This window comes from Seriola aureovittata, chromosome 2, assembly GCF_021018895.1.
Source record: "Seriola aureovittata isolate HTS-2021-v1 ecotype China chromosome 2, ASM2101889v1, whole genome shotgun sequence".
NCBI classification, from domain to species: domain Eukaryota; kingdom Metazoa; phylum Chordata; class Actinopteri; order Carangiformes; family Carangidae; genus Seriola; species Seriola aureovittata.
The window spans coordinates 16,426,471-16,452,345 of NC_079365.1; the positions used below are offsets into that span (position 1 = coordinate 16,426,471).

The 25,875-nt window shown below is 41.5% G+C and overlaps 1 protein-coding gene across 3 annotated transcripts in view; it reads right to left on the minus strand.

Moving 5' to 3' along the window:
* The window catches only part of bsnb (bassoon (presynaptic cytomatrix protein) b), a 64,717-nt gene that overhangs the window by 22,292 nt on the left and 16,550 nt on the right, over positions 1-25,875 (minus strand). For all 3 annotated transcript variants that reach the window (XM_056394327.1, XM_056394318.1, XM_056394308.1), the window contains exon 3: positions 18,694-19,548. In XM_056394327.1, coding sequence (XP_056250302.1) covers positions 18,694-19,548 — 855 coding nt within the window. The remainder of the gene's footprint in view (positions 1-18,693; positions 19,549-25,875) is intronic.

The following is a 25,875-nucleotide window of genomic DNA, read 5'->3' on the forward strand; positions in this document are numbered from 1 at the left end:
AATAAAAGTTCACCTCATGGATTTTGTTATCAATAGAATATCATACAACACAAAGCAGTGCCACTTATGGCTGGAACATGACTTACATGGAACCTCATAATAACTCAATTAGAGCCATTACGCAACATGAGTGATAAATTATGCAACTCTCTCCTTTAGAAGTGATGCCATCTGAATGATGAATACTGTGAAAATATGCAGTTCACCGTGTATAATGCTACAGCAACCTTAGAAAGAGTGTGGGCAGCTACAACATTTTTCAGCATAAAAGGAGATAAAATAAGAGCCTGGCAAACACTTTGTCCATTTAAAAACCTTTCAAGGACGGTAAAACCCACAGTGGCTCCGAGAACTCTGCTTTAACTTTACCCACTTAGTTTGACAAAGTGACATTTCTAAATACAATAAGCCAAAACCAAATATAATATAACACTGTAAAGACAGATTCGTTAGCTTCATTTGAAATGTATGTGTAAAATGTTATTTTTACTGACGCTGTTTTTCTATTTGAGATAAAACCTTTCTTGACATGCCCAAATCCTGCAGGAATCTGTTGTCTCAACTGAGACCACGATGCGTGGATGGAGCCATTGGCATGCCAAACAGACAGACTTGCTTTGTTTTCATCTCTCTCATCTGCTCTACTGAGAAGCTATATATAAACAGGTGCAGTACTCTCAGAACTAGCCATCTGTGTCGGTTCTTTCACATATTACAAAAAAAAGAAATAAAGTTGTGTTGAAATGTCAGAGACTAGCGTCTGTGTGTTTGTGGACAGCTAGAGCACGATGGAAGGGACAGAAACATACTGATGTTATGCAACAATATAGACAGTGAAGACATGCTACGTGTGTGTACTGTGTGCAAACATACGTGAACATGTGCGCACATGATCATCCAAGCTAAAAAAAAAACTCAGCACCTGATGTCTAAACTCACTTCCACCCTCCTCAAAGCCACTTGCAATCTGCTTTTACTATTCTCCAGTACAGTATAATCTAATTAAATATCTAAATTAGATACTTTTGAACATTTTTCTTCCATGAAGCAGCTTTCTTCCTGCCGTGTTGACACTGCCATACTCTCCTCTTTGCCCCTGAATCAGCATAACATCACTGCGTGGGTGAAAGGGAGAGAGGAGCAAGGCCAAACCGGAGCTTGGAGTAGCAAATTATTCATGTAGAGTGCTTTAGCGTGTACAGCAGTGAGCAATGTGGGCTGTGCTTCCCACCTCTACCCACACTGTGTGGAGAAAATCAAGTCCGTGTAAAGGACCGAGCCTCTGCGCTTCTGAGACAGGCCTTTAATGCACTCTGAAAACAGAGCAACCAATTCACAGTGGCAGTCTCTCTCTACTTTTTAAACTGCCTCCATAGACACATACTCCAACAGCTCAACACACAGAAATTAAACTGCAGCTAAAACCACAAAAGAGACAAGAAACAGACCTTTTCATGTTTTGGGGGATTCAGTGTGTGTGTGGTTCAACTGTGTGTGTGTGTGTGTTGGTGTGTGTGTGTGTGTGTGTGTGTGTGTGTGTGTGTGTGGCACAGTCATATGCCAGCAGCACGCTCAGTTTGTTAGTGAGATCATGTCGTTAGTGAATGGGTAACCTCATTAAATGGCAGGAGGTTAACTTGTCTATTTGGTGGAGAATGTACTTAACCTTGGCTCTGAACTGTAACTCAGCTGCAGCTGACGGGACTACACACTGACTGTAATCCATCAATTACATTTGAAGCATTTAGTGTCTGCTCTTATTCACTGCAACATGTAATGAGTCAGACCAAGTGGTTGTCAGCATATTGCTTGACAGACATTTTGACAGAACTCTGGCATTGAACCTGCATCCTTCTAACAATCTTTTCCTGTCGCCAGTGCAGCTATAGCATCAATGGCTTTACAGCATCTCTAATCAAAATCTCAATATAATGAATTTAACATTTCACATTTTACTTGAACCGTTTGGTGTCACAGGTTTGAGGTAAGTAGGGGTGGACCCAAATGCAGCCAACACATTGGGAGACAGACTTATTAAACAAAAGAACTTACAAGACAAGCACAGGGAACCACAGGGGATAACAACAGGCAACATGAACAGACCAGGGACAAACCAGACATGAACAGGCAACGCGACCAGATGAGGATAAACCCAGAACTAAACAGACAAACCGACACAGACAAAGGGGAGCACAAAGACTATATAGACAAGGGAGGCAAGGGTTATTAAACACAGGTGAAACACATTAGGGTGGGGCAGACAATCACCAGACAGAAAACAGGACCAAGACAGGAAGCAAAACACTGAGACACACAAGGAAATAAATTACAAAATAAAACAGGAAGTGCACGGGGAAACAGAGCACAAGACTGGGAAGACTAAACTAGACACTAGAAATACCCAAAACACAGAAAACTAAATCAAGAAAGTCCAAAAAACCAAAACCCTGGAGCCTCCAGGCTGAGACCATGACATTTGGGACCTGGTATAAGAGGCCCAGAGAGAGAACTTAGTGGTATTAACACAAGCTAAACTCTACTGAATTCCCCAACATCGACAACAAACTGTTTCAACCACCTATCTATTCTCTACGTGAGAAAATTAGGAATTCTACGGTGGCCCTCAGAGCTCAATGCACTGCAACTTAAAAAACAAGAATAAATAAAACACAAGAAAATGAAGAAAACGTGTTATACACACCTGTATGTATTTTCATTAGTGAAGATGTTTACCAGGGGGTAAATAACTGTACATAAATCTGTAAATGTGTACTCAGATTTGTAAAAAACAATTTAACAACTCGTCACACATATTTGCAAATAAAACCCTGTAGATGTTTTCTTGGATTGTGCTTTCCTCAGCAGCAGTATACAAAGCTCTCAGGGCAACCGTATAACTCCATAGACATAAATTTGAAATCTAGAAATATATTATATTTTAAGCTTATGACGTGGTGCATTGTGGAGCTCCTCCAACTGAAAGCTATTTTTTCACAGTTGTAGTGTAGTGTAGCGTAAAGTAGTGCAGCTGAAGCAAAAAGTGTTTGGTGTGTTTGGTGCAATAGCAAATGTGACTTCTGTTTGGTGGATTTTTGCAGTTCAGTTGACACAGTAAAAAGAGTGAAGCTGAGGGAGCAGTTAGTGAGTAAGCCCGACTCTGCTATGAGAGACAAAAGTGGATACTGTGAACACCAGCAGTGTAGTGATGCTCTATCCAGTCAGCTCACAGCCGGAAAAGCTGCCCTTTCACTGTCAAAATAATGAGAGATTGAACACTGCAGTTTACCACAAGGAAAAGGTCAGACAGATTGATCCCATTCTTATAGATTGATCCCACTTTCAGAGGAGCTTGCTGAGACATTACAGCACTGATCACTCACACAAAGTGGGTGTGGGAACACACTGTATGTGTGTGTGTGCAAATATGTGCATAAGAATCTGTCCAAAGTCTATGCAGGTGTGGTCGGGTATAAATTCACCAAATTATGTAATGAAGGAAACTACCAGAGTCAGGAAGGAAATCACATGTATATCAATTACCCAGACTGCAAAAAGCTAATGACAACCTAAATGCAGGTAGGTGAACGACAAATTAAAAGTGAACAGATGGGGCTTCAAAGTGGCTCATTTGATTAAGGAATGTCCCACCATGAATTAAAATCCCACCATGTTTTCTGACTCTCTCAATTTGGAATGATCCACAGTAAAGGCTAAAAAAAAAAAAAAAAAAGCTCAAATGTAATGAAGCGAGAAGACCAAGTACTCAAAGCAGCAGATGAACTCCAGGCTATAAAAGGTGTTGTAGATGTTGTAAAAAAAAAAAAAAACACGACAAGTATGAAGTACAAAAAGTAGCTGACTTACTTTAGGCAAACTTTCACAGAAAAATAAAAAATAAATTGCAAACCCCTGCAGAATGTCTTTCAGAGTGTGTCTCAAAGGAGGATTTCAAACTGCCTTGATTTATTTTCTGTAGTTTGCATACTAATCAACCATTTACACACTTCCACAAGTACAAGAATCCAAAAAAGATATCACATTTATAAAAACATTTAGGCTGCAACTAAGTATTATTTTCATTATCGGTTAACGTGGTAATTATCAAATATCAAACAGCGAAGAATCCCAATCTGAGTCTCCTGCAACAACTGATTTTTGGCCACTTGGAGGCAGCAAAAACAAGCTCTAAACACAACATTGTCATGTTACTACCATTTATGTTTAAATGGAAAACCAATTGTGTCCAGTTACGGTGCAACATTAGCATTCATCACATGTTAATTATTCACTCTTTTCTTAGTGCTGGTTTGCTGTCCACCAACTCCTGAGAAAAATATCTGGCTATTTAGCTGCTAAATGCTCCACCAGCTAGTTGCTAACTTTCTCTGTGTGCCGTCTGCATTGGGCAGGTAGCATACAGTTTGTTTGTTTTTTTTTTTTTTGCAGAAAACAGCCTTATAATGATGCTGAATCAAAACCCAAACAATGAGCTGAAAGAAGCTATGAAGTTGAAGTGAACTGCAGAGCATTTCACATATGAAAGGGTCATGGGAACCGTTGTTTATATCAAAATGCTGATTGTAGCTGCTTTAAAGATTGTTTCTCTATGCAGCAGTTTACCTTTAGACATCCAATGCCTTTCCTCAGAGTGACGTCACTCTTACTGTAGGGTACCGTCACTTGTTCCAACATGTTGGAAGTGCCTCTTGGTACATTCAATGTGAAAAACAATAACAGGGACATTTGAGGCAGTACATTGTACATGTATTGTTAAATGTTTGTTCTTTGTACATGTCGGTTATTTCTCTTCGTTTCTTTCTTCTGAATAATAGTGAAGCAGTGATTGATTTATTTTTGCATACATTTTAAACTCTTGGTGTGCCAGTGACTCCACCTTCTAGTTGACCTTAACAACTTTGATAGTTGAAGTTTATCTATCTGAGAAGAGGGCGCTGTTGGAAAACGTTTTCTTCAGGGAGAGATCCCTACTAAGAATACCCCCGGTGGACTCTGTGATTTGTCTGATACTGTACTGCACGTCACACCTTTTTTTTTTCTCCCCTTGACTGGTCACTTTGTTCAACAGCTCAACTCAAACAGTCCTGATCATAAATCTCACGGTTTCTCTTTTTTTTTTAGTTGCGATCATGAAATAACAAAAATGTACTGAAGTGCTACAGAGCCAAACTGCTGGTGAGGGAAGAGGTCTGTGGAAAGCTTGATCACTTCCTACCCATGGAGGGAGCCAGAGAGCGCGGCATTTTAGAGAGAGATATGGAGTCCTGTGGGAGCATACACACCCACACAACAACATGAACGCGCACAACAGAAAAACAAACAGTGCACTCACGAAGTCGGATTCAAGCATCCTGCTAAAAATTGCACTTGGTGTAGGCTGCATATTTAACACCAACCTTTTAAATGCCATCTTAGCACTTATTCCCTGTTCAATTGCGGGTGGCAGTCACACCCCTCTGTCCTACTTCTGACACACACACACACACACACACACACACACACACACACACACACACACACACACACCATATATATTTTTGATATGCTGATCAGCAAGGTGTAGCAACACATGTGCAAGCAGACTTACTGTGTGTAACCATACACAACCTCAGTATTCCCCTCTCACTGTCAGTCATCTCACAGCGAGAGTCTGTCCCCCGCATGGTTTCTCTGCCAGGAACCAGACCACAAGCTGTGAGCAAGAAATGTCAGCTGTCATTAAGCGCAGTCACAAACCTCACTGAGATATAATATTTTAGGTGCTCATTACCAGGAAAGACAGGAAGATAATTTCCCACATGTGAGGTGTAGTCTTTCAAAAAGCACAAGTTTAAGATTGTAATGGTAGGGGGGCTTATAGCATGCTGTTGCTGAAGTTATCAGTGGAGGATAAAGCATGACATGACGTGACACTTGTAGTTTTCATGTCACAGTGGAAATCATGAATATAAAAGAAAATTGAGGCTCTGTTAGAAAAAGGTGGATACAAACTTTCTGCTGGGAAAGACAACCGCCAGAAACATGAAAGAAATGCACGGCAATATTAAATATTAGCAGCAACATAATCACCCATCATGTGTAATCCTCTATCCTCAGAGTTATACTTCTAAATGTCATACTTTGTCTGTCCCCCCTCTTACATTCCCAAAATAATTCAATAAGAGCTTTATCTTTCCCATCAAACCAGCCTCGGTCATTACCTGAATATTAATTATTTTTTGACAATGCACGACAAAAGTGACAGGCCACGTCTAGCTTCAAAGTAGCAACAAAGGACTGAAATAAAGAGGATAACTATGAAACAACAAAGGCAGAAATCACCATAATAATCCTTCAAGTTCTGCGTCTTACAGAGATTAATGAGGCATACAACAGAGGTGGTCATAATTAATTTGTAACAAGTGAAGGTCAGGGGAGCAGAGGGTCAGTGTAAATTATTAACTACCACGTGCACAGGGGCGTGCTGCCAAGCAGGTGTGAATAGGGTGAGCTTAAGGTGACTGGGGAAATATGTCATGCACAGTTTGGTGCCCAGACACGTAGTCGCGTGCACACACACACACACACACACAGACACACACACACACACACACACACACACACACAAACACACACAAACACAGACACACATACACTTTCAATGTCAGAAAAGGTGCACAGGAACATCTAAACACACTGCATGTTAGGTATGCACATAAAGAAATGTAAACAAAAATGCAAAAGCAGCAGTCGTGGTTTAAATTCACCTAAGATAAAATCGACTACAAATAACCATACTCACTGTATTCAATCCTGATTTCAGTGCAACAAAATGCAGAATAAGAATCAAAAAGCAGCAGGGCCGATTACTCTATAAAAGGCCTATTAGGGCCCTTTAAACCACAGTGTCCATTTCCATTGTACACAATCTGAATGAACAGTGGTTTAAGGCTACCAAGTGCGCAGTGCGAAGCGTGAGCGAGCACATGTCACAGCAGTGTGTCAGGCTGGGCCACGCCATGCCACGGCTGTGACAGGTCAGTAAGAGTCAGCAGGTATATAGGTCAATCCCCTGGGACTCCTTCAATGGGGACACGTGGTCAGGCCTGTGGATTAGACAGGAAATGAAGGATCATCCACTGAGCAAGCAGGCCTCAACTATAGTCACAGTCTCTCACATACAGTCGAACACAGGGCACTGAAGATGAATATACAAAGTATAGTTAGATGATCATCAGAGGGAGTATTGCAGATATCTCCAGGTGTTGCAGGTATTGACAGTATATCAACACTACATTGCTCTGAATGAATACTTCCCCCTCCTCTACTTCAGAGTCACTGGTTTTCAAGAACAGTGGCATGGACATTAGGCCAATTTCCTAAGTAGACACTGAGATTATTTTTATAAGAACAACATCAAATCAGTCTGAACAAGGTCATATTCAAAGAATCGTGTCCCGGTGAATAGCTTTTCAGATTGGAAAATAATACAATTCTATTAATGTCCAATTCTAGTCTCAAGTACAAAACACGGCAGATAACAAGCACCTCACCAAGGTGTTTACTGTAGAAGCATGTTATGAAACAGTGGCAGACTACATGTGAAATAACTTTTTTTTTGTGGGAAGGACTCACAATCTCTCCAGCAGAATGTGTTGCTGCAGGACAACAGTGAGTCATTTGCCATTAAGTGTGTGTGTGTCTGATGTCTCTCCAGGGACAGAGTAGCACAGGGTCAGGTCATGTTTTCTGCTCTTTATTTACTTATTCTGTCTGTTTCTATTTGATTCAACAGGGGGCAACAGGTGCTCTCTTTTTGCCCAGCACACACAGGGGCCGACCTGACCTGTGAGACTGTCCCGCCTCAGCAGGGGGCTCATGATACATAAACACGACGGTGTATCAACTACCAACACGTCCAAGTGACCCCGGATCTTTTCTGAGAGGATGTTTCTAAAATAAGTCCTTCTTGTAGTGAATCAGACACAGATATAGGCTGGTGAATGATATTTTTACCATTTCTACATCTGGGCAGGTTTACATTTGGGGGAAGCCATAGGATGCCTTTAAAGCACAAGGCCTATTACTGTCCAATAGTTTTCAATCTATTAAGGTATCAGGAGCCATCTCCATATGAAAAAATCTGCAAAAATCAAGCATAATATGTGGTATGATTTGAAATTTTTTTTATTTAACCTTTATTTAACCGGGACAGCCTCATTGATACTCCAGAGTATCATGGCCAAGGTACTAAACTACTAAACAAAGCATGTAATAATTCTAATCCATCGCCTCCGCCACAGCTAAATAGAACTGGAACTTTCAGAGAGAATCAGTGGAGCCACCTCCTCCATCCTTCAAAGAAGTGAAATCTTTCCTAGAGGACAAGAACAATCCAATATCCCACTTCACACACTTCAGGACTTGTAAGACAGCATTCAAAGAAGGACTGAAGCTGTTCTGAAGGCAAAGGGTGGTATTTGACTGTTTCCGTATTTTAAAAAAAAAAGCCTTTTAGACCAGCTCTGCTAATTTGCCCTAAGAATATTCAAGATGAATTGCAGTGTTTATCCCTTTGCAATCTCGCTTAAAAAGCACCCAGAGCAGCAGCACACAGGTCCACTTAGTTTAGTGAATGCACTTTTCTCTGTGGTCAAACTCTTTAACGCAGTCAGTATAATCAGAGGTCTTTGATGTGCATTATTTTCACCTTCCTACCTCGTATCTACCTACTTCCTTGATTATACAGTCACATTTCCTGACGCATTTACCATTCTCCATCTTTGCGGACTTTAATCAGCATACAGGCTGAATGTCACCAAGATAATAAAACACCAGTGTGACTGAGTGAGAATAAGTCAGATGTATGCATTAGTCAATAAGAGTATAGTTTGTCTGCAACAGTTTACAGAGAACGGGTGATGCCATGGGTAACTTGCTCACTCCCATGGACACACAGGATTAAACAGTCAAATGTGCATTTTGAAAACTCCTCCGAAGCACAAACAGAATAAAGGCAGTGGCAAAAACAAAAGTCAGGCCTCTAAACATGCATCTGTTTTCCAAAATGTTAATCAAGCTGCAGCCAAACAAGCCTATTTTACACTGCGGCTGGCAGCCGAGCCCAAACAAGTCATGTGTCTCGTCACATATGTCTGTCCCCAGGACAAGTTAATCAGGCTGTCTCCTCAGCTCTGCTTTATTTTAGATGAGTTTCTAATACTCCTCCCGGCCAAATCCACAGCTAGCAGCCAAGAAAATACAGTTCATGTATCACACATTAGTCTTTCAGACAAGTTACTCAAGCTGTAACCTATCAACCGGCGGGATGACAACTTTACAGGAGCAAGCCCAGCAAAAATATATGTCTACTTGGTCATTGCAGACGTATGTACATTTTTTAAGTAGATTAGCAGCTCTGTATGTCAGTATGAGTATCAACATCCTCTGAGTGAGTGTAGGCCTTGTACATATGGGGGGAGTAGTGACTTCCTAAAATGGAGTGACATAACCCACTATTCAATTGTCAATTACAGCAGCAGTCACAGGACGGTCACAAAGAAAAGTTATTTGAAAAACCCTGTTTTTTAATAAAACAGGGGTTCTATCTATCTGATATACTTTGTCAAAACTGAGAAATGTGTAATTTACATTTAAAGGAAATTGACTTAAATAGTAATTAGATATTACATGTTAATCACTAAATGCACAGCAATCAAAGCCAAATGTCTTTAAATGTTATCTAAGAGTTTAATTTGCTTCTTCGCGACTGTGTCAGTGTGGTTTGATCAGATGTGATTGACAGTGACCTGACAACTGAAGCAAAACAACTGCACAACTGTCATCACATTTGATTCAGATGTTGCTAAATCCTCATTGGTGGAAAGAAATGTGTGACATCACCGGTCCCAAACCGGTGATAAGAACAAAGACAGAAACACAAAAACAGGAAACTCTCACATCAAATAACCAAATGATTGTAATTTAAAGAGAGAAAATTGTGATCATGTAGAAACTCATTGCTCGCATTAAGACACTGAGAAAATAGATTAGCAGGGCCTTTAAAGAACAGACACAGTAAAAGCTTTACACACGTGACAACAATCATTTAATGATATCTGGCTGCCACTTTGAACTTGTCTCATGCTTTGTCTGAAAATCACTTGTTCATGTCTCAACTTTGGCAAAAAAAGGCTTTTAACTGATCATAGGGGACAACATTAACTCCTGTGGGGGCTATCTAAGCCATTTAAGAGGCTGACATGTCCATATGAAATATATTTCACTTTGTACTGTGGCCATTTTACCCATTACAGCTGTTAGTGGAAGGATGAAAAGGGTGGCATGCCATGCGGCGGGCTGTGAGTGGTTTTCAGGAGATGTAGAGGAAGTTAAAATTGCAGGTAGTATATTGATCAGACATCTCTCTGCTGCCTCTTGCACAGCACACTAAGCCAGCACTCCGGAAAAAAAGAAAAAATTAACCAAACATATGTTGGAGACAAAGAAGCTGTATGTGTTCCGGTGAGAGGTGAAATGTTTAAAAGAATGCAGATAAACAACAGCGACCAAGTGAACCCATTAGGAACTATCACCTTTCCTATAACTGTTGTCTCACGCCCCCAGCAGCAAACTGCACTGGCAGTGGAGTCCCGGTGTCTTCACGGATGGAGGCAGTGGGCGGACCATCTCTCTGACTGAGTGTCATGGTCTTCATGCTGCTTTTCCAGTTGTTGTTATTGTTGTGAGGCGTCTGCTCAGAGCAGCATCCCAGACCCTCACTAACTGATCTGGTCATCTCCACTACACTGCTGCCTGACAGCTGCAGCACTGAGAAGATTAGCAAGGGGTTAAATGTAATATCTGAGTGATCAGTGAGCTTTATCTCTTTCATTTTGTCTCTCAATCTCCTGCTCCCTTTCATTATAGCTGTCTGGCTGTGTTTTTTTGTTCCCTTGACATACAACCACACGTCTCTGTTCTATAATCTCACGTTTGTGTCGCTGGCCTTTTAGTATTTGCAGCCTCTAAGCATAGCGCACACTTAACTAACCCCCTCCTTCTTTTTCTAATGCCAGCATTAGGGAGTAGTCGCATGCCTGAGGTGCTGCGGGGAAGAGAGAGCGGCAGAAACGATGAGGTGGGTGAAGTGATATGTTGAGACAGGAGGGTTGGAGGACTGCTCTGGCCCACCTCTGTTGCTCTGACAGCGTGGATAGACACGGCGCTGCCAGGGGCCCCTGGAGCATCGCTAAAGCTTGTTAGCATAGCCACCAGGCCTTGAAGATGATGAGTTCTGAAGAGGTGATTAAGCCAATGCTGAGGTCCCTTGTAGGCCTCATAGCACATTCGCTCACAAGGTAGGAGAGGAAGGGCATTTGAAGATAGAACCGCAGAAAAGGACTGGATGGGTAATTCAAGTTCAATACGGTCACTGTGCTCCTCAGATAGTCATTCATCAAAAGGGCTGATATTACTGCTGGTGCAGGAGGGGCTTGGAACAGGTCGAGGTTGACCTCAAAGACATCTCATGAAAAATGAACTCTTGGCTTAGCAGAATAAGGCACATACAATGCAATCGCTGTGTCAAAAGGTGCTAGTGACTGTAGATTTTCCTCTCACCCTCCTCTATTTCCTGTCTCTCCCAGGTTTAGAATCAGGCAAAACAGAGCCGGTGAAAAAATGTCAAAAATCTTAAAAGGCACAAAAAAATAGGACTGGAGTGAAAACGCAGTTCTGGGAGCATTGCCTTTGGTACTCTCAGAAGATCTGTTATAAACAGGAGTTTAGACAAAGTGTATGCAACTCCAGCTCAGTCTGAGTCCAGAGCCTGCTGCCAAACACAAAGGTCCCAGAGATGAGAGTGAGTGGCATTTAAGCCTCCAAACCAGCGAGCCATCTGTGCTGGGTGCCACATAATCTCAACAGGAAACAGTCATTGCTGTACATCACATCATCTTCCTGTCATGAAGCAGCACAGTCACACACTGAATTATATCAGTGAGTCAACTGTGGACCAAGGATTTGGAGTAAACATGCCTCATGTAATTTAAACTCAACATGCACTGCCTCATTGGAAATACCGAATTTAGGTGGAAAACCTTTGTTTCCCCAATACAGTCTAATATCAGACAAAGTCAAAATGGCATTGTCTCAGTTTAATCATCCAACAAGGCTTACTATCCTCAGATGGCACTTATTTGTGTGGGTGGATCTTTACAATGGTGTGTTGGGGTTAAGCACCATACTCAAGGGGATCACTACACTCCCTCAACAAGGATTAGAAACACTCTCAACTATTAGCTCCTTCCACAAGTCTCCCCCCACCATGGAGAACACATACACACACACACGCATGCACGCATGCACACACTCACACACACTCACACACACACACACACACACACACACACACCACACACACACACACACACACACACACACACACACACACACACACAAAGAAACATAGCCCCCTCTCTGTCTCTTTTTCTTTGTTTGTGTCTGTATCACCTCTTATAAATTTATAAATACTCTGTCTTATTATGGGCAGGGGGTTTTAAAATGCTCGCCCTGATGTTGCTGCTAAATCAACAGATCGCAGACTAAATCAAGAGGTCTGAGTACCCGTGTTGCAATGTCAACCGTGAGTGATTCAACCAGAAGTAATTGCCAATTCAATCAATGTGTCAAAAGCAAGCAGTCTCCAACTAAGGCATGCAGACAGGAAGAAGAGGAATGTAAACGGAGTGAGAAGAGCAGTGAAACGTGCAAAGAGGAGGAGGAGGCTGCATGCGTAGATCCATCCTAAGCACAACTGAAAAAAGAGAGACGAGAGGACAAAACAACCACAGTGTCACATTAAAGAATGACAAGTCAAAGGGAACACTTCATGCATCTGGCATGGAGAACTAAAAATATTTGGGGGGGAAAAAAGGGCAGAAATAAACTAAGGTACAAGCCAACAATGAAATATTTAGAAGACGAATCTATCCCTGCTTTTGGTAAAATGTCAGTTTTACAGCGAGGCAAGTCAGGATCACACAGGTCACCCATTTAATACAGTTGAAATAAGAAATTACTGTACAGTAAGTACAATACTGTGAGTGGGCGTCTGTGGTGTATGTGAGTGTGTATGTGGGTGTTTGCAGAGCTGGAAAATTTTTTACTTCTTGCTAGATCAGCTACCATTTTAAAATTGTAGTCAGTAGCACGATCCTACGCAACAACTGCAAAAATAACTGAAATCATAAGAAGTAACAGGTAGTAAAATCATCTGTCATCTACTCTATTAATATAATGGCGTTATTATTGATAGTATTTGTTAACTACAAATAAAACAATTTCTGCCCGAATTCACAAAAGAACTAAACACAATCATTTCAATAGTGAACTTACAAAGACTGTATACTTTGTTATAATATTATTCAAGTCCCAGTGAATGTCAGTCCGCAGCACTGTGTTTCCGTGGGTGTGAATAAATGCATGCTGACGTGTACAGCATGTGTAAGATGCATGTGGGCGTGTGACTCTGGATTCTTGTGCCTCAGACCAGTACTGTATGTACGCTGACATGGATAAGCACACGCAGTGCACAGGGACATGGAGGTATTAAAAGGCGGAAAGCAGCTGATTGAGGCTGGGTGGTTGTTTGAGTCTGTGATGGCGTAGCATCATCAGTTTGGGAGCAGCCAGGCTGAGCACGGCAGGCTTGGATGCATGATGCCGGCAGCCATCTGGCTTTGGATGGGACTCCTGAGGGAGACGCAGGCTGGTGCCAACCTTCAGAAAACACTTCCAGCATGTTTGAGAATGAGAATGACATGTTCATCTATACAGTGGCTCTGTGTGAGAGCGGCAACCTGTGTTCCTGCAGAGCTGTGACACATTCACAAGTAGTACATGTTTTACATATGTTCACTGTATGCCGGGTGTGTGTTCAAGATCGCTCCAGCAATTTGGAGTGCTAAATGGAAAATAGACATTAATACAATTTCCGTCAAGAATTTCTATAATTCAAGAGATGGATTTAGTCTGTGCATAGCTTTCAGTAGCTGCTGGTTATAAGCAATTCTTTTAGTGAGTCAACATCATGGCCCATTTGCACGAAGAAATGTTTTAAAATTAAACATCATTTGTAAAGGTTACCACTTGTGCTACAAATTGCCTTATCTGCAATTTCTCATTATCAAAATTTCATCATGTGCTAACCGCATCATTTATTGCATCGTGTGTTCCAGGCACATAAAACTGAGCCAATATACAGTTCCTGCTGACTGTGATACAGACTGTTAAAAGGTTTCTCTTTGCACAGTCTCTGACTGCAATTTCCCTGCCACAGCTGAGATTATTACAGAATGAGATCATGAAAGTGCTCTTTTGTATGAGTGTATATAATGTATGTGTGTCCTGTGGGCATGTATGGCTTCATTGTACACAGTACAATGACTGCATACTGGTAAAAGTGACGTAATCAGTAGATAAGCAGCAGTCAGAATGTAAAATAATGACTTATTTGTAGGTAAATATGTCAATGTCAAAAAGTTATTTAAACACTGGCCTTACTGCAACTCTGTATTGTTTCTGGCAGAACAAACCTTTGTGACCAGGGACCAGAGCCAAGGTAGACCACAGCTGAACTTTACTTTGCTGACACATCACCGGGATAATGCTAATATTAAACTGAAGTTTGTCTGATCCACCTTAATATTCTGGGAGATGAGACAGAGTCTCATTGAGCAGCTGAAGAGGCATGTTTAGGCTGAACAGACTCCTGTAAATGAGGGAATTAATCTGGAATGAGCTCCAGGAGGAGTTCAAGTTTGCATTAAGGCAGTCATAAGAAAATGTCTAATATGAAAGACCAAATATTGGTGGGTCTCTGTAAATAATTTTATAAATATACCTGCTCTATTTGGAAAGTACCTTGAGATAACTTATGCTGTGAATTGGCCCTATACACATAAAAATTGACTTGACTTGATTTGACATATATTTCCTGAAAGAGTAACTACAGGTTTTGCAAGTTGAAGTCCAGTGTTTAAATCATATGTGACCGTAACATGTCAAATAAAACCTGCTCCCAATACTCAACCTAACAGCCTCATACGAACGGACACCTGCAATAAAACTAAAGTTTTTTCTCCTGTCACACACATGCAACACACAGGCATCAACACACACTGACCTTATGTGACATGAGGAATCAAACACAGCTCTCTCACTGCTCCACACTGCATGAACTATTCATAATGTTCTCCCTCACTGAATTATTAATGAGCTATGTTTTCTGTTTCTATACACTTTTTCTACACTTCTGTCGTTTTACTAATGATCCACTCAGGACCTCCGTCTGGTTATGAACAGTGGGCACACTTCTATATCACAATAATAGACACACAGAGTCAGATCAGAGCACCTGCCCAACCACAGGAACAAAACGTACGGCATATGGGAAAACTGGAAAAATAATGTTATAGCCTGTGAAACTGCTGGAGACTGAAACGTAATGCATTTTGTCAAACACCTCTACCTTTATTTAGAGTCAAGAAAGAGCTAAGGCATGGCTGCATCTGCTTCGGTAGGCTGGAGTAGCCTGTGCTAGTGGACGCAAAGACAGAGCGATTTAGGAATGAGGATCGACATGCGGTGTACTGTAAGTCAGATTGAGCAGCAGACACTTCAGTGAAAACATTTTATGTTCTATTTACAGCCAAACTCTTGGGAGTCGACGATGACACAAGGTTGGTTTTAATCTCCTTGAGCAGCACAATGTGGGAGGAAACAGTCCCAAAACAAGGACATCTTATTTACTCAGAGCCACACATGACTTTCAGCACTAATTGATGTGAAATATTTTGCAACGTAACAAACAGTTGGCTTCCTCTCACTCATTATCTCTGATTCTCACTCTCTTCCTCCTCCTCCTTCTCAATCTATCACCTCTTCCCTTTCTCTCCTCCCCCGTTCTTCCACTCGTTTTTTGCACAGACGCTGGCACTCATCGTCTCATCACAGATTAAAAAGGGGATGACTATTTTTTTTTTATATGATACAGCTTTGCCTAATTGGCTCTGAATGAATTATGCATTGTGTCACTCATAGGGTGACAGAAAATGTATTTTCATGAATATTTCCAACATTTTTCTGATTATCACAAGCTACAGATACATAAAAGTCATCGCTACTGTTGCAGAAAATTCCATTACAAAATTTCTATTACAAGCGATGCTTACATGTGGCATGGTAAATATTAGTGATTCATTTTGTTTTGATTTTGAGAGAGTGAACCATTTTTATCTGTTATAATCACATTCATTGTCATTTAATGTAGTAAATAAACAAAACCCCAAAAAGTCCAAGGTTGGCCACATACTTTTTATAGAGATTGTAATTTAACCATTTATTGTTTTTTTCTAATTGATTCAATTACTTTGGCACATAATCAGCAGCTCATTTGTGTTTTCTCCACAGTTGCATCATCACTTTCTATTAGTGGAAGCATTTCCGGAGCTGTGAGTATCGCAGGAGGACTTTTTTTTACTAAAAACTGTTTTCTTATTGCAGATGAAAAAACAGCAGCATTTATATGTGAGGTGACACATGATCCAAGTAAAAGGAGTTTAAACTTCTTTGCTCATTTTAAAAAGAACAGGTATTGCCTGTGTAGCCAAAGCCTAACATAGCTTATTCCTCTGTGGCACAGACCTCCATTGTTGTCCAGAAGCTATTAAAAACACATAAATGAGCCACACCATTGAACTGGGTGACATCTTTTTTCATTACGCTGAGCATGGGCTCGGTAGTTTATTAGTTGAGCCCATATACACTGTTCTGCTGCTGTATTCACTGGAGCACCAGGTCTGCAAGTGAAACTGGCCACAACAAATACAATTCCATCTGCTTAAAAACTACAGGGCCCAGCTGTTTTAGGAAATAGTTTAACCTCTAAATGAATGTATATATTCTTGAACACTTTTTTCAATTTACATCTTCAGTAAGAACCAATGGGCTGACAACCACAGACAGGATAGTAGATTCAGAAAGCACTGAGATACAGATTAATTGTTATAATTATTGTTATTGTTGTCCTTTCAATACATTTCATTTGATAAACGGTTTCTTCAGTTCAGTCTCAACCCAGTTGCTCAGCCTGTGAGTACAGATTAAACTCAAAGGGCTTTCCAGTCTTGCATCCAAATCAAGATGCTCTATAAAACACATGGAGAGACCAGCGGCACACACGAAGAAGTGTGGCACCTACAGTCTCTGCCACCACGCCCTTGTGAATAGGGACAGATGATCATAATTCTGCCTGCAACAGGCAGGAAAAGACAAAGAAAAAGCAGACGCAGTGAAACAGAAAAGTTTGGGGAGATTAGGAGAGGATGAGGAGGATGAATGTGCCAAACAGGCTGTGGAAATCAAACTGAGAAACCTAGATTCAAAGTACAAAGCCTCACACCATGTCCAAATGGTTCTCACCCAATCTGAAGCAACCCACCTGCCAGCTCACATGGAATGACAACAAAAACTGTTCACGGGTTTGGAAAGAATGCACCTTATGCTGGATTGGGTTGCAGATGGGGCCAGCAGAGCAGAAACACAACGCACCTAATAACGGAGTCTCTCATGAAAACAGAGCAACGGCAGTCTCAAAGTTTTTGTAGACTCAAAGCATCTCATCAGCCAAGCATGAAAAGGACGCCTGACAAACAAATTATCTCTCTGTTTCCATAGCAATCTATGAATGGCCTGTGCTAGTGCCTGTGACAAGCAGATGCCTGGGAAGACAAGGCTCGCCCATAAAAAGCCAGCGCTCTGCAGAAAGCCTGTTATTACTGCTATCATTCAATTGGACTTGATTTGCATAATTAAACTCTGTTATTGCCTGGCTCTGGAAGCCACTGCAAGTCCCTGTTCTTACCAACTGGATTCCCACCATGACAGAGGACAAGGGAGCACTTAAGGGAGGAATACACTCTCAGCTGACCCCTGGATGTGACTAATCAATACTAAAATTATCCATTAAATTGAACTTGATCAGGTCATATATTTCAGTGCAGCTTCAGGGTAGAGCGAGCACTGATGAGGTGAGTCAGAGCCCGGACTTCACTCTGCTAACTACATGAAAGGCCCTGACAGAGCAGAACAGAGCAGGTCCTGACTGAGAAACACAGAGAAGGAAAGAGAGGAAAGAGAAGAAGCTCACAGGCTTACATAAAGCTGTGTGTGTACAAGCTGCATACAGAAACCTGCTGCCAAAAAAATTCAAATATCAACCTGTTCTTTTCAACGGTTCTTATCATTACATATTTTGATAGAAATGTGTTCATCCCTCTGTGTTAAAGAAAAACACTAGGAAACTATATAACCAACACAGACATACAATAAGAGGATCATGAAGAACCTCAGAGACAGAAAGAGCAGAGGCAATTGTTGACAGCACCTAAAGCCAAGTACTTGATTGATGCACACAGGACTTCTCTGTAAAATGCACCTATTCACTCCAAGAGCAGACAGCCACAAATGGATAATAACAAAACCAACTGACCTGCACGGTGACACAGCATTTTTCACAAAAACACATCAATAAATCATTTCATTTAGCAAATCCATGGTGGGCAAGCTGTTAGAGACCAAATGACACTTTGTTATACACAAGTGAAAGCCAGACAGAGCAAATCAAAGTCTTACCTCAACTAGATGTGGAGTGGGATTGAATCCACACATGTTGCACACTTGGGAGTGGCACTGTGTGCAGGTGTTGTAGTTGGGTTGTTCTTCTGTGTTGCCTACGTTGAGATTTGTCTTACAGAGAGGGCAACAAGCTTTGGGCTTAGAGGAGTCTGGGGGAGCGTGCTGTTGTTGCTGCTGCTGCTGCTGCTGCTGCTGCTGCTGCACAGGGGCCCGAGGCCCTTGTTGTGTAGGCTGAGGTCCTGAGGGTTTACCTGCCCCAGGTCCAGGACCAGGAGGTCCTCCTGGTTTGGGGGTTGGTTTTGGGTGCTGTTGTTGGGGTTGAGTAGTCTCAGATATGAGAGTGCTGGCTTGGTTAAGGAGAGAAGCACCAAAGCCAAACAACTTCCCAAACGTCTGCTCTGGAGGTGGGGGCTGTCGTGAAGGGGAGCTCCCCGCACTGCGAGTCTGGTCCTGACGGGGGTGCTGGGGTTGGTGGGCGGGAGAGCTGCGAGATAGATCAGGCTGGGATGGGGCCTTGGCTATGCCGGGGAGAGGGACTGCGCCTGGAGGGAGCTTAGCTAGTGGCTGACCTGGGCCAGCTGGACCAGTCTGTTTGGGAGGGCCAGGCGCTGGATGAGCTTGTGCTGGCGGCTGCGTCTGAGGAGGGGTCTGTGTCTGGGGTGCGGGTGCGGGTGCGGGTGCGGGTGCGGGTGCGGGTGCGGGTGCGGGCTGACTCGAAGCATCAGGTGTGAGTTCTGGTTTGGCTGTGTTAGAAGGAGAGTGTATCTGTTGCTGACTCTTGGAGCGTGGTGTGGTCATGTCCATCCCCAATGCCCTCTGCATCTGACAGTTCAGACATAGCCACTCCTGCACCTGTGAAGAAAAAGAAAAATAAACGAAACAATGACCATATGCTACAGTATCTAATCTTCACCATTCAATCTATAAAAGAGAATTAGAGAACGGGATTTAAACGAATAATTCAACATACTGGGAGATAAGCTTATTTGCTTTGCTTTCATGCTAAGGTTTGGGGAGCTTTGTTACCTTTGGACAGAATCAGGCAAGCTGTTTCCTCCCGTTTTCAGTCTATATGCTTTTAAGCTAAGCTAACTGGCTGTTGATGGTAGCTTCATATTTACTGTACAGACACCAGAGTGGTATCAGATTTCTTATATAACTCAGCAACAAAGCAAAAAAATGTAACTATTCCTTCAACAAAAATGCTTAAGTGAAGAACTGCTTAACTTAAAAAAAACTCAAATAATCAAACAAAGATAAAGTACAACACAGATTTTTCCCTTCATCCACCTGGGTTTCTACTGGATGCTCCACTTTCTTTCCACTGTCCAAAGAGATCCAAATAAGATAAAAAACTAAAACTCTACAATGTCGAATGTTAATGTGAAAAATAAATGTGTTGGTCCGTTTGTGTGACAGCCTGGCTGTCTTCCCTTCCCCTCATCCAATGCATGCTGGGATAGCCTCCAGCCAGATCTGAATAGGAAAAATTGGGTTTGGAAAATGATTGAATAAAAGAATAATTGTGAATGATGTAAAATATCTCATTCAGGAAGGATTTAAGCGTCCCCGTGCCTCTGCATGGGCTTTTATTGGTAAACATCATTTACCCAGAAACAAATGTGTGGGAAATAAATGTGACAGATGGGGTGAACTCTGGACTCCTTCAATAAATCATGGCTGCCCATGGTTTTGTAATCTTCCCTCGCGTCTTCTGTGTGTATCTTCCCTCTTTGCTTTCTCTTACTTTCCCTCTCATTACACATGTTCCCTTCCTCATTAAAATCCTCCCACCATTCTCCTCTTGTTTCTCCTGCTTTTTTCTTTTCCTTTATGTCTTGGCTTCTCCTATCTTCTTTCCTGTTCATTTTCTGAGCCATATAGGCACATAAGAAGGTGAAAGGCAGAAAGAGGCCCTAGTGATGGCACATGGCCATATGTGGTAATTGGCATCCTGGTGCTCTGACAGCTGCCGCTCTATTGTAGCTGTCTTGGACTCGTGGTCATTACATAATGCCTTAATGCATTATAAATACTGGCGGAAAAAGGTTGTGTGAGGGTTGTGGCTGGGTTGGAGGTCTGGGGCACAAAGAGCGAGGTGGGAAGCCTGGCCACCAGCCTTTTCCTTTATGCCTTTGGGTCAAAATCCCCTTTCATCCTGTAAAGATGGATTCATAAAGATTTCAATCAGCTGAGAGTGTTTAGCAAAGGAAATTGTTTCACTTCTGCACTGGAATCAAGAAATCAGGAAATCAGGATATCAGGAAATCAGGAGGGCCTGTGGCCATGGGAGAGTGATTCACACACAAGTTCACAAACACACAAACAAGACACACACTCATAAATACACATGGTGGTAGTCTCTATATAAGCCCTATATTTTGACATTTATTAGAATTGCTTAAACCATTGACTATGAAGTACAATTCAATACAATATTACTGTTTTAAAATCAGCCAACACACTTTTACTATACACATATAATCAAAACTTTACAATGGCTGTTTACTACTGTGTCATATAGTATTGATGATGAATTTTACATGGGCAGCAATACTAAATATGATTGGCTGTAAATGTGACGCTAATTGTATGCTGAACTGTGCACATGTAATAACCTGCACTGCTTTATTCGATTTTAATTGCATAATGTTATTGACTGCCTCGAGCATTGTTCCATATGTTGTCTGTTAAATACATTTTAGACAAGCTAGCGGGCAGCCTGTCCCTTCACAGTTTAGCTACAGTCTTATGAGTCACTGAACCTAAAGTGTAGTATGTGGCAAAGCACTGACTCACTGCTGTTCTGTGACTTTTAGTTACACAAGAAACCCTTGCTGTTAACATCTAATTTTGCTGTCGCTTGGTAATAAGACTATATAGTCATTTCGTTGCACTTCATTATTCATGAATAATTATTCGCTATTTGAACTGCTCAGGAAAATTAAGATATGGGCAGTGATTCAGAGGTCTGGCACCAGGCTAATTTTGCTGGCCTCCGGTGGTAAAGGTCTTTGATGAAGTGATGTAGAAATGTACTTGGTGTGTTCAGTATGCCTTGATAGCATCGGTGTGCTGTAGCCACAGGTGCAACAGAACACATATCAGAAACCCACTGATGTAGTCAGAAGTACAGGAACCTGGTTCCAGACCTCAGAATCACTGCCTACAGCGCCGATCTGTTCAGTATTTCCTTTAGGTCTGGTGTTGCGCTCACTCACGACTGCTTCCTCTGGTCAACCAATCAGGAAGATCATGCACATTAGCTTACTTCCTGTGTTGTGTTGCTGGATAGCAAGTCGTTAAAGAGTAACTTAATACTCTCTGAAAATCTAATTCTGCTTACAGGTGTGACAGACCACACCCAGCACCACTGACAGGTGGTCAGAGGTGTGAAGGTTGAAATTCTAAACAGCAGGACAGTGAAACACTGTTTTTCAGCCTGGTGTTAAGTTACTCTTTAATGCCATCATAATACAATGTGATAAAGATACAACTGCGATAAATATATGATTTCCTTTTAAACACATTTTTGCACTGACAATGATCTTGTGTGTATGTATACTAATGTTTTCATTCAAAGTTGCACTGCTCACTGCTTTAAAATGTTTAGTAACTACTCCATGTACTTTACAGTGTATCTCAGTGTGTCTCTAAGTCAGTCATTCAGTAAGTCATTGTAAACAGCGTAAGTCACAGGCTCAGCAGCATCTTAGCCCAGTGCCTGGTCCCCTGCCAATCCTCAGTAGGAGTGATGAGTTCATGGTTTTCACTGTCAATCAGGGGAAACTGAGAAGCCGGGAGTAGAGGTGAACCATGGGGACAGTCCGAGTTACGAGGACAGTGAAATAAGCCAACGCTGACGCAACACAACACCATCCTGCATGGGACTCTTCATCCAATCAGAGATTCATAAGTGGGAACTCCTCTTTCTGTCATTGGTATTGTCCTTGATTTTTTTTTTTCTTTCCAAATTACAGTTAGGATAATCATATTAAGCTCTTTGTGGGAAAAAAAAAAATAACCGGAAAAACAAAGAAAGCAGCTACAGGGAGGGCAAGCAACTATTTATCAATTTCATTGTGTCTCTGCCTGCCTCCGCCTCATCTCTCCATCTCATTCCTCCCTGCGCCCCCCCCCCTTGTTATGAGGCAATCATGTGGATCTTTATGAAATCTGATCTGTATCAGCAAAAAACAAAAGTACTGCACACTCGCTGTCTCATGCTCTCCTTCTCTATCAGTTCTCTGTTGCAACCCTCCATCTTGTTCTCCTTCACTCGTCTTTATTTCTCCTTCTTATCTGCATCTCTCACATCCCATCACTCCCGCTAACTCTGCTCCTCCATCTGTATCTCTATCTCATCTATACATTTTTGATGGCTCTCATCCAGCCTTACCTTCATACATGGATCTAATTACTGCTTTAGCTTGCTAGATATGTGCATGTGTGTGTGTGTGTGTGTGTGTGTGTGTGTGTGTGTGTGTGTGTGTGTGTGTGTGTGTGTGTGTGTGTGTGTGTGTGTGTGTGTGTGTGTTTGTGTACAATGGTATGACACACGTCAAAGGTCATGAGCTTGGACTTGATCCCACAGTTCCACGAGAACTCAGCTTTTGCCAGCAGGATGCTCGAGCCTTGTGGATTCATGAAGAACGACTTGGTGCCAGAAATAGAACCTTTTAGAAGCAAGGACCCACAGAGACTTGGATATGGATCAAATAATGAGAGCAAAGCATCTTCTGCAACACTCACACACATATTTACATTTTGAATTTATGCAGATTTGGATCAGAACTAGATCAGATTATTTCTTGTCCACGTTGACTTGAAAGCTAAAGCTAAAGGGGTGAGAAAAAAAAGAAACCTGAAAGTCTACAACTGCATGACCACTGAGCAAATTCCATCTGCTAGTGAAGATCATGCTGTGTGATTGAAAGATTTGGAACAGCTATTAAATGGACCTTGTGGTTAGACTGTTTTCTCAGCTGCTGAATTAAGTTAATTAAATCTGATGCCTTGCTAGACTCTGTACAACTGAAATGTATAGAGCTGCTAAAACATTAAAATGCATATAGACCTTTTTTAAGACATTCTGATATATTTGAGTGTGTAAATAATCAAATTAATAATGGCTGAACTTCACTTAGGATGGCACGGTGGTGCAGTGGTGCTGGGGTTTTACCTCGTGGAGTTTGCATGTTCTCCGGCTTCCTCCCACAGTCCAAAAATATGCAGGTTATGTAAATTGGCAACTGTAAAATTGCCTGAAGGTGTGAATGTGAGCATGAATGGTTCTTTGTCTCTATATGTCAGCCCTGTGATAGACTGGCAACCTGTGGTACTCTGCCCTTGCCCAGTGTCAGCTGGGATTGGCCTCCAGCCCGCCCCGACCCTGAAAGGATATGCGGTATGGCAAATGAATGAATGAAATTCATTTAACTGCTTTAAGTTTCAGGCTCCTGGCTCCTGGCTCACTGTCACACTGGCTTACTGGTACTGGAATAGTGCCAGCAAGCCAGTTTTTCTTTTTTTTACTGTGAGATTGCTAATTTTACAAGACCAATCTGTAATTTTTTAACTTTTTAACTGACCATAACTGAAAATATCAGTTCATTCACTGCTGTGCTTACAAACATAATTCAATTAACAGCATCAGAAAACAATAATAACTCAGATGAAGCTGTTACCACGAGGCATTCAATGTATTAGCCTACAATAAAACACTCTGTGACTAGAGAAGTGTTCAGATCTTAAGTAAAAGTAGCAGTACCACAGTGTATAAATACTGATCTACAAGTAAAAGTCCTGCATTCAAAATTCTACTGACATAAAAGTACATATTAGCATCACAATATACTCAAAGTAAAAATGCTCATTATGCAGCATTTGCCATTTCAGAATCATATGTATTAAAGTACTGGATTTTAACTACAGATGCATTACTGTCTAAGTATTACTTTAATGTAGGGGTTAATTGTTACCACTATATGTACGGTCCAAGTTATCAGTTGATTATATTCTATATTGATAATTTGAATCTGCAAAGTAACTAGTCACTAAAATTGTCAAAAAGAATAGAATAGAAAGTAAAATATTTCCCTCCAGAATGTAGTGCAGTAGAAGTATGAAGTACAGATACCTCAAAAAGTACAGTACTTGAGTAAATGTACTTAAATAAATAAACTGAGTGCAGATTACAATCTTGTGCTTTTTTTTTATAGTGGGGCAAAAACTGTTTACATTTGATGACAAATTATGTCTTTAAGTAAAGTAATGTTGCAGCACAACCCGGACCAACATCCCTGTGACAGAATGATCCTGTAAATTACAAATTTAACGAGTAAAGGAAAATGATAGCTAAGGAGGGAGGTAGAAACACACATACACACACACACACACACACACACACACACACACACACACACACACACTCGCACATGTTAGATGATGTAACACTGCATACATCACACAGGTACGCAGTGTCCCACTTTTTCTTCTCTAGTTTGCCTTTGTTGACGGGTGCGAGACATCATGCTGTCCATCTTTCCCCAGGAAAGCTGGGTAAGGAACACGCTCAGAGACCGAATCAAACTTCAGCCGAACAAGAATGCAGACAAAGAAAGATGCTCTGCCTCAGAGATCACAATGCGGTATCACCATGCAGTACGTACAGCAGCTGAGCACTGCAGTTTGGGGATCAGGATGTTTAGAATGCAACGGTTTATCAATTCCTTGCAAACTGGGCCAAAAAACACCAAAATTCCTCTCAATGCCTCTCCCTCTCTCTGTCAACTACTCTCTCTCTCTCTCTCTCTCTCTCTCTCCCTCTCTCTGCCTCTGTTCAACTCAAACTCAGCTTTACAAACAACTACACAAGTAAAATCTCCATATATAACACATCTGTTTTACTCGTAAATGTTGCCAAGCATTTGCCAAGGGAACGAGGTTCATCAAAACAAAGGAAGACTAGTAGAAATTATTTGGGGAAAATCACTTTTAAAATTTTTGAGTGTCATCAGGTGTGCTGGTGCAGTGTCATACACAGCAGGGAGCCATGGTGTTACTAAGGATGCTGGAAAGTAGTACAGAGTTGTAGTGCATTCGATTAAATGTTGATATACAGTACAGGAGATTAGGACGTAATATAACGTAATATAATGAGCACCAGAAGAGTGTAAT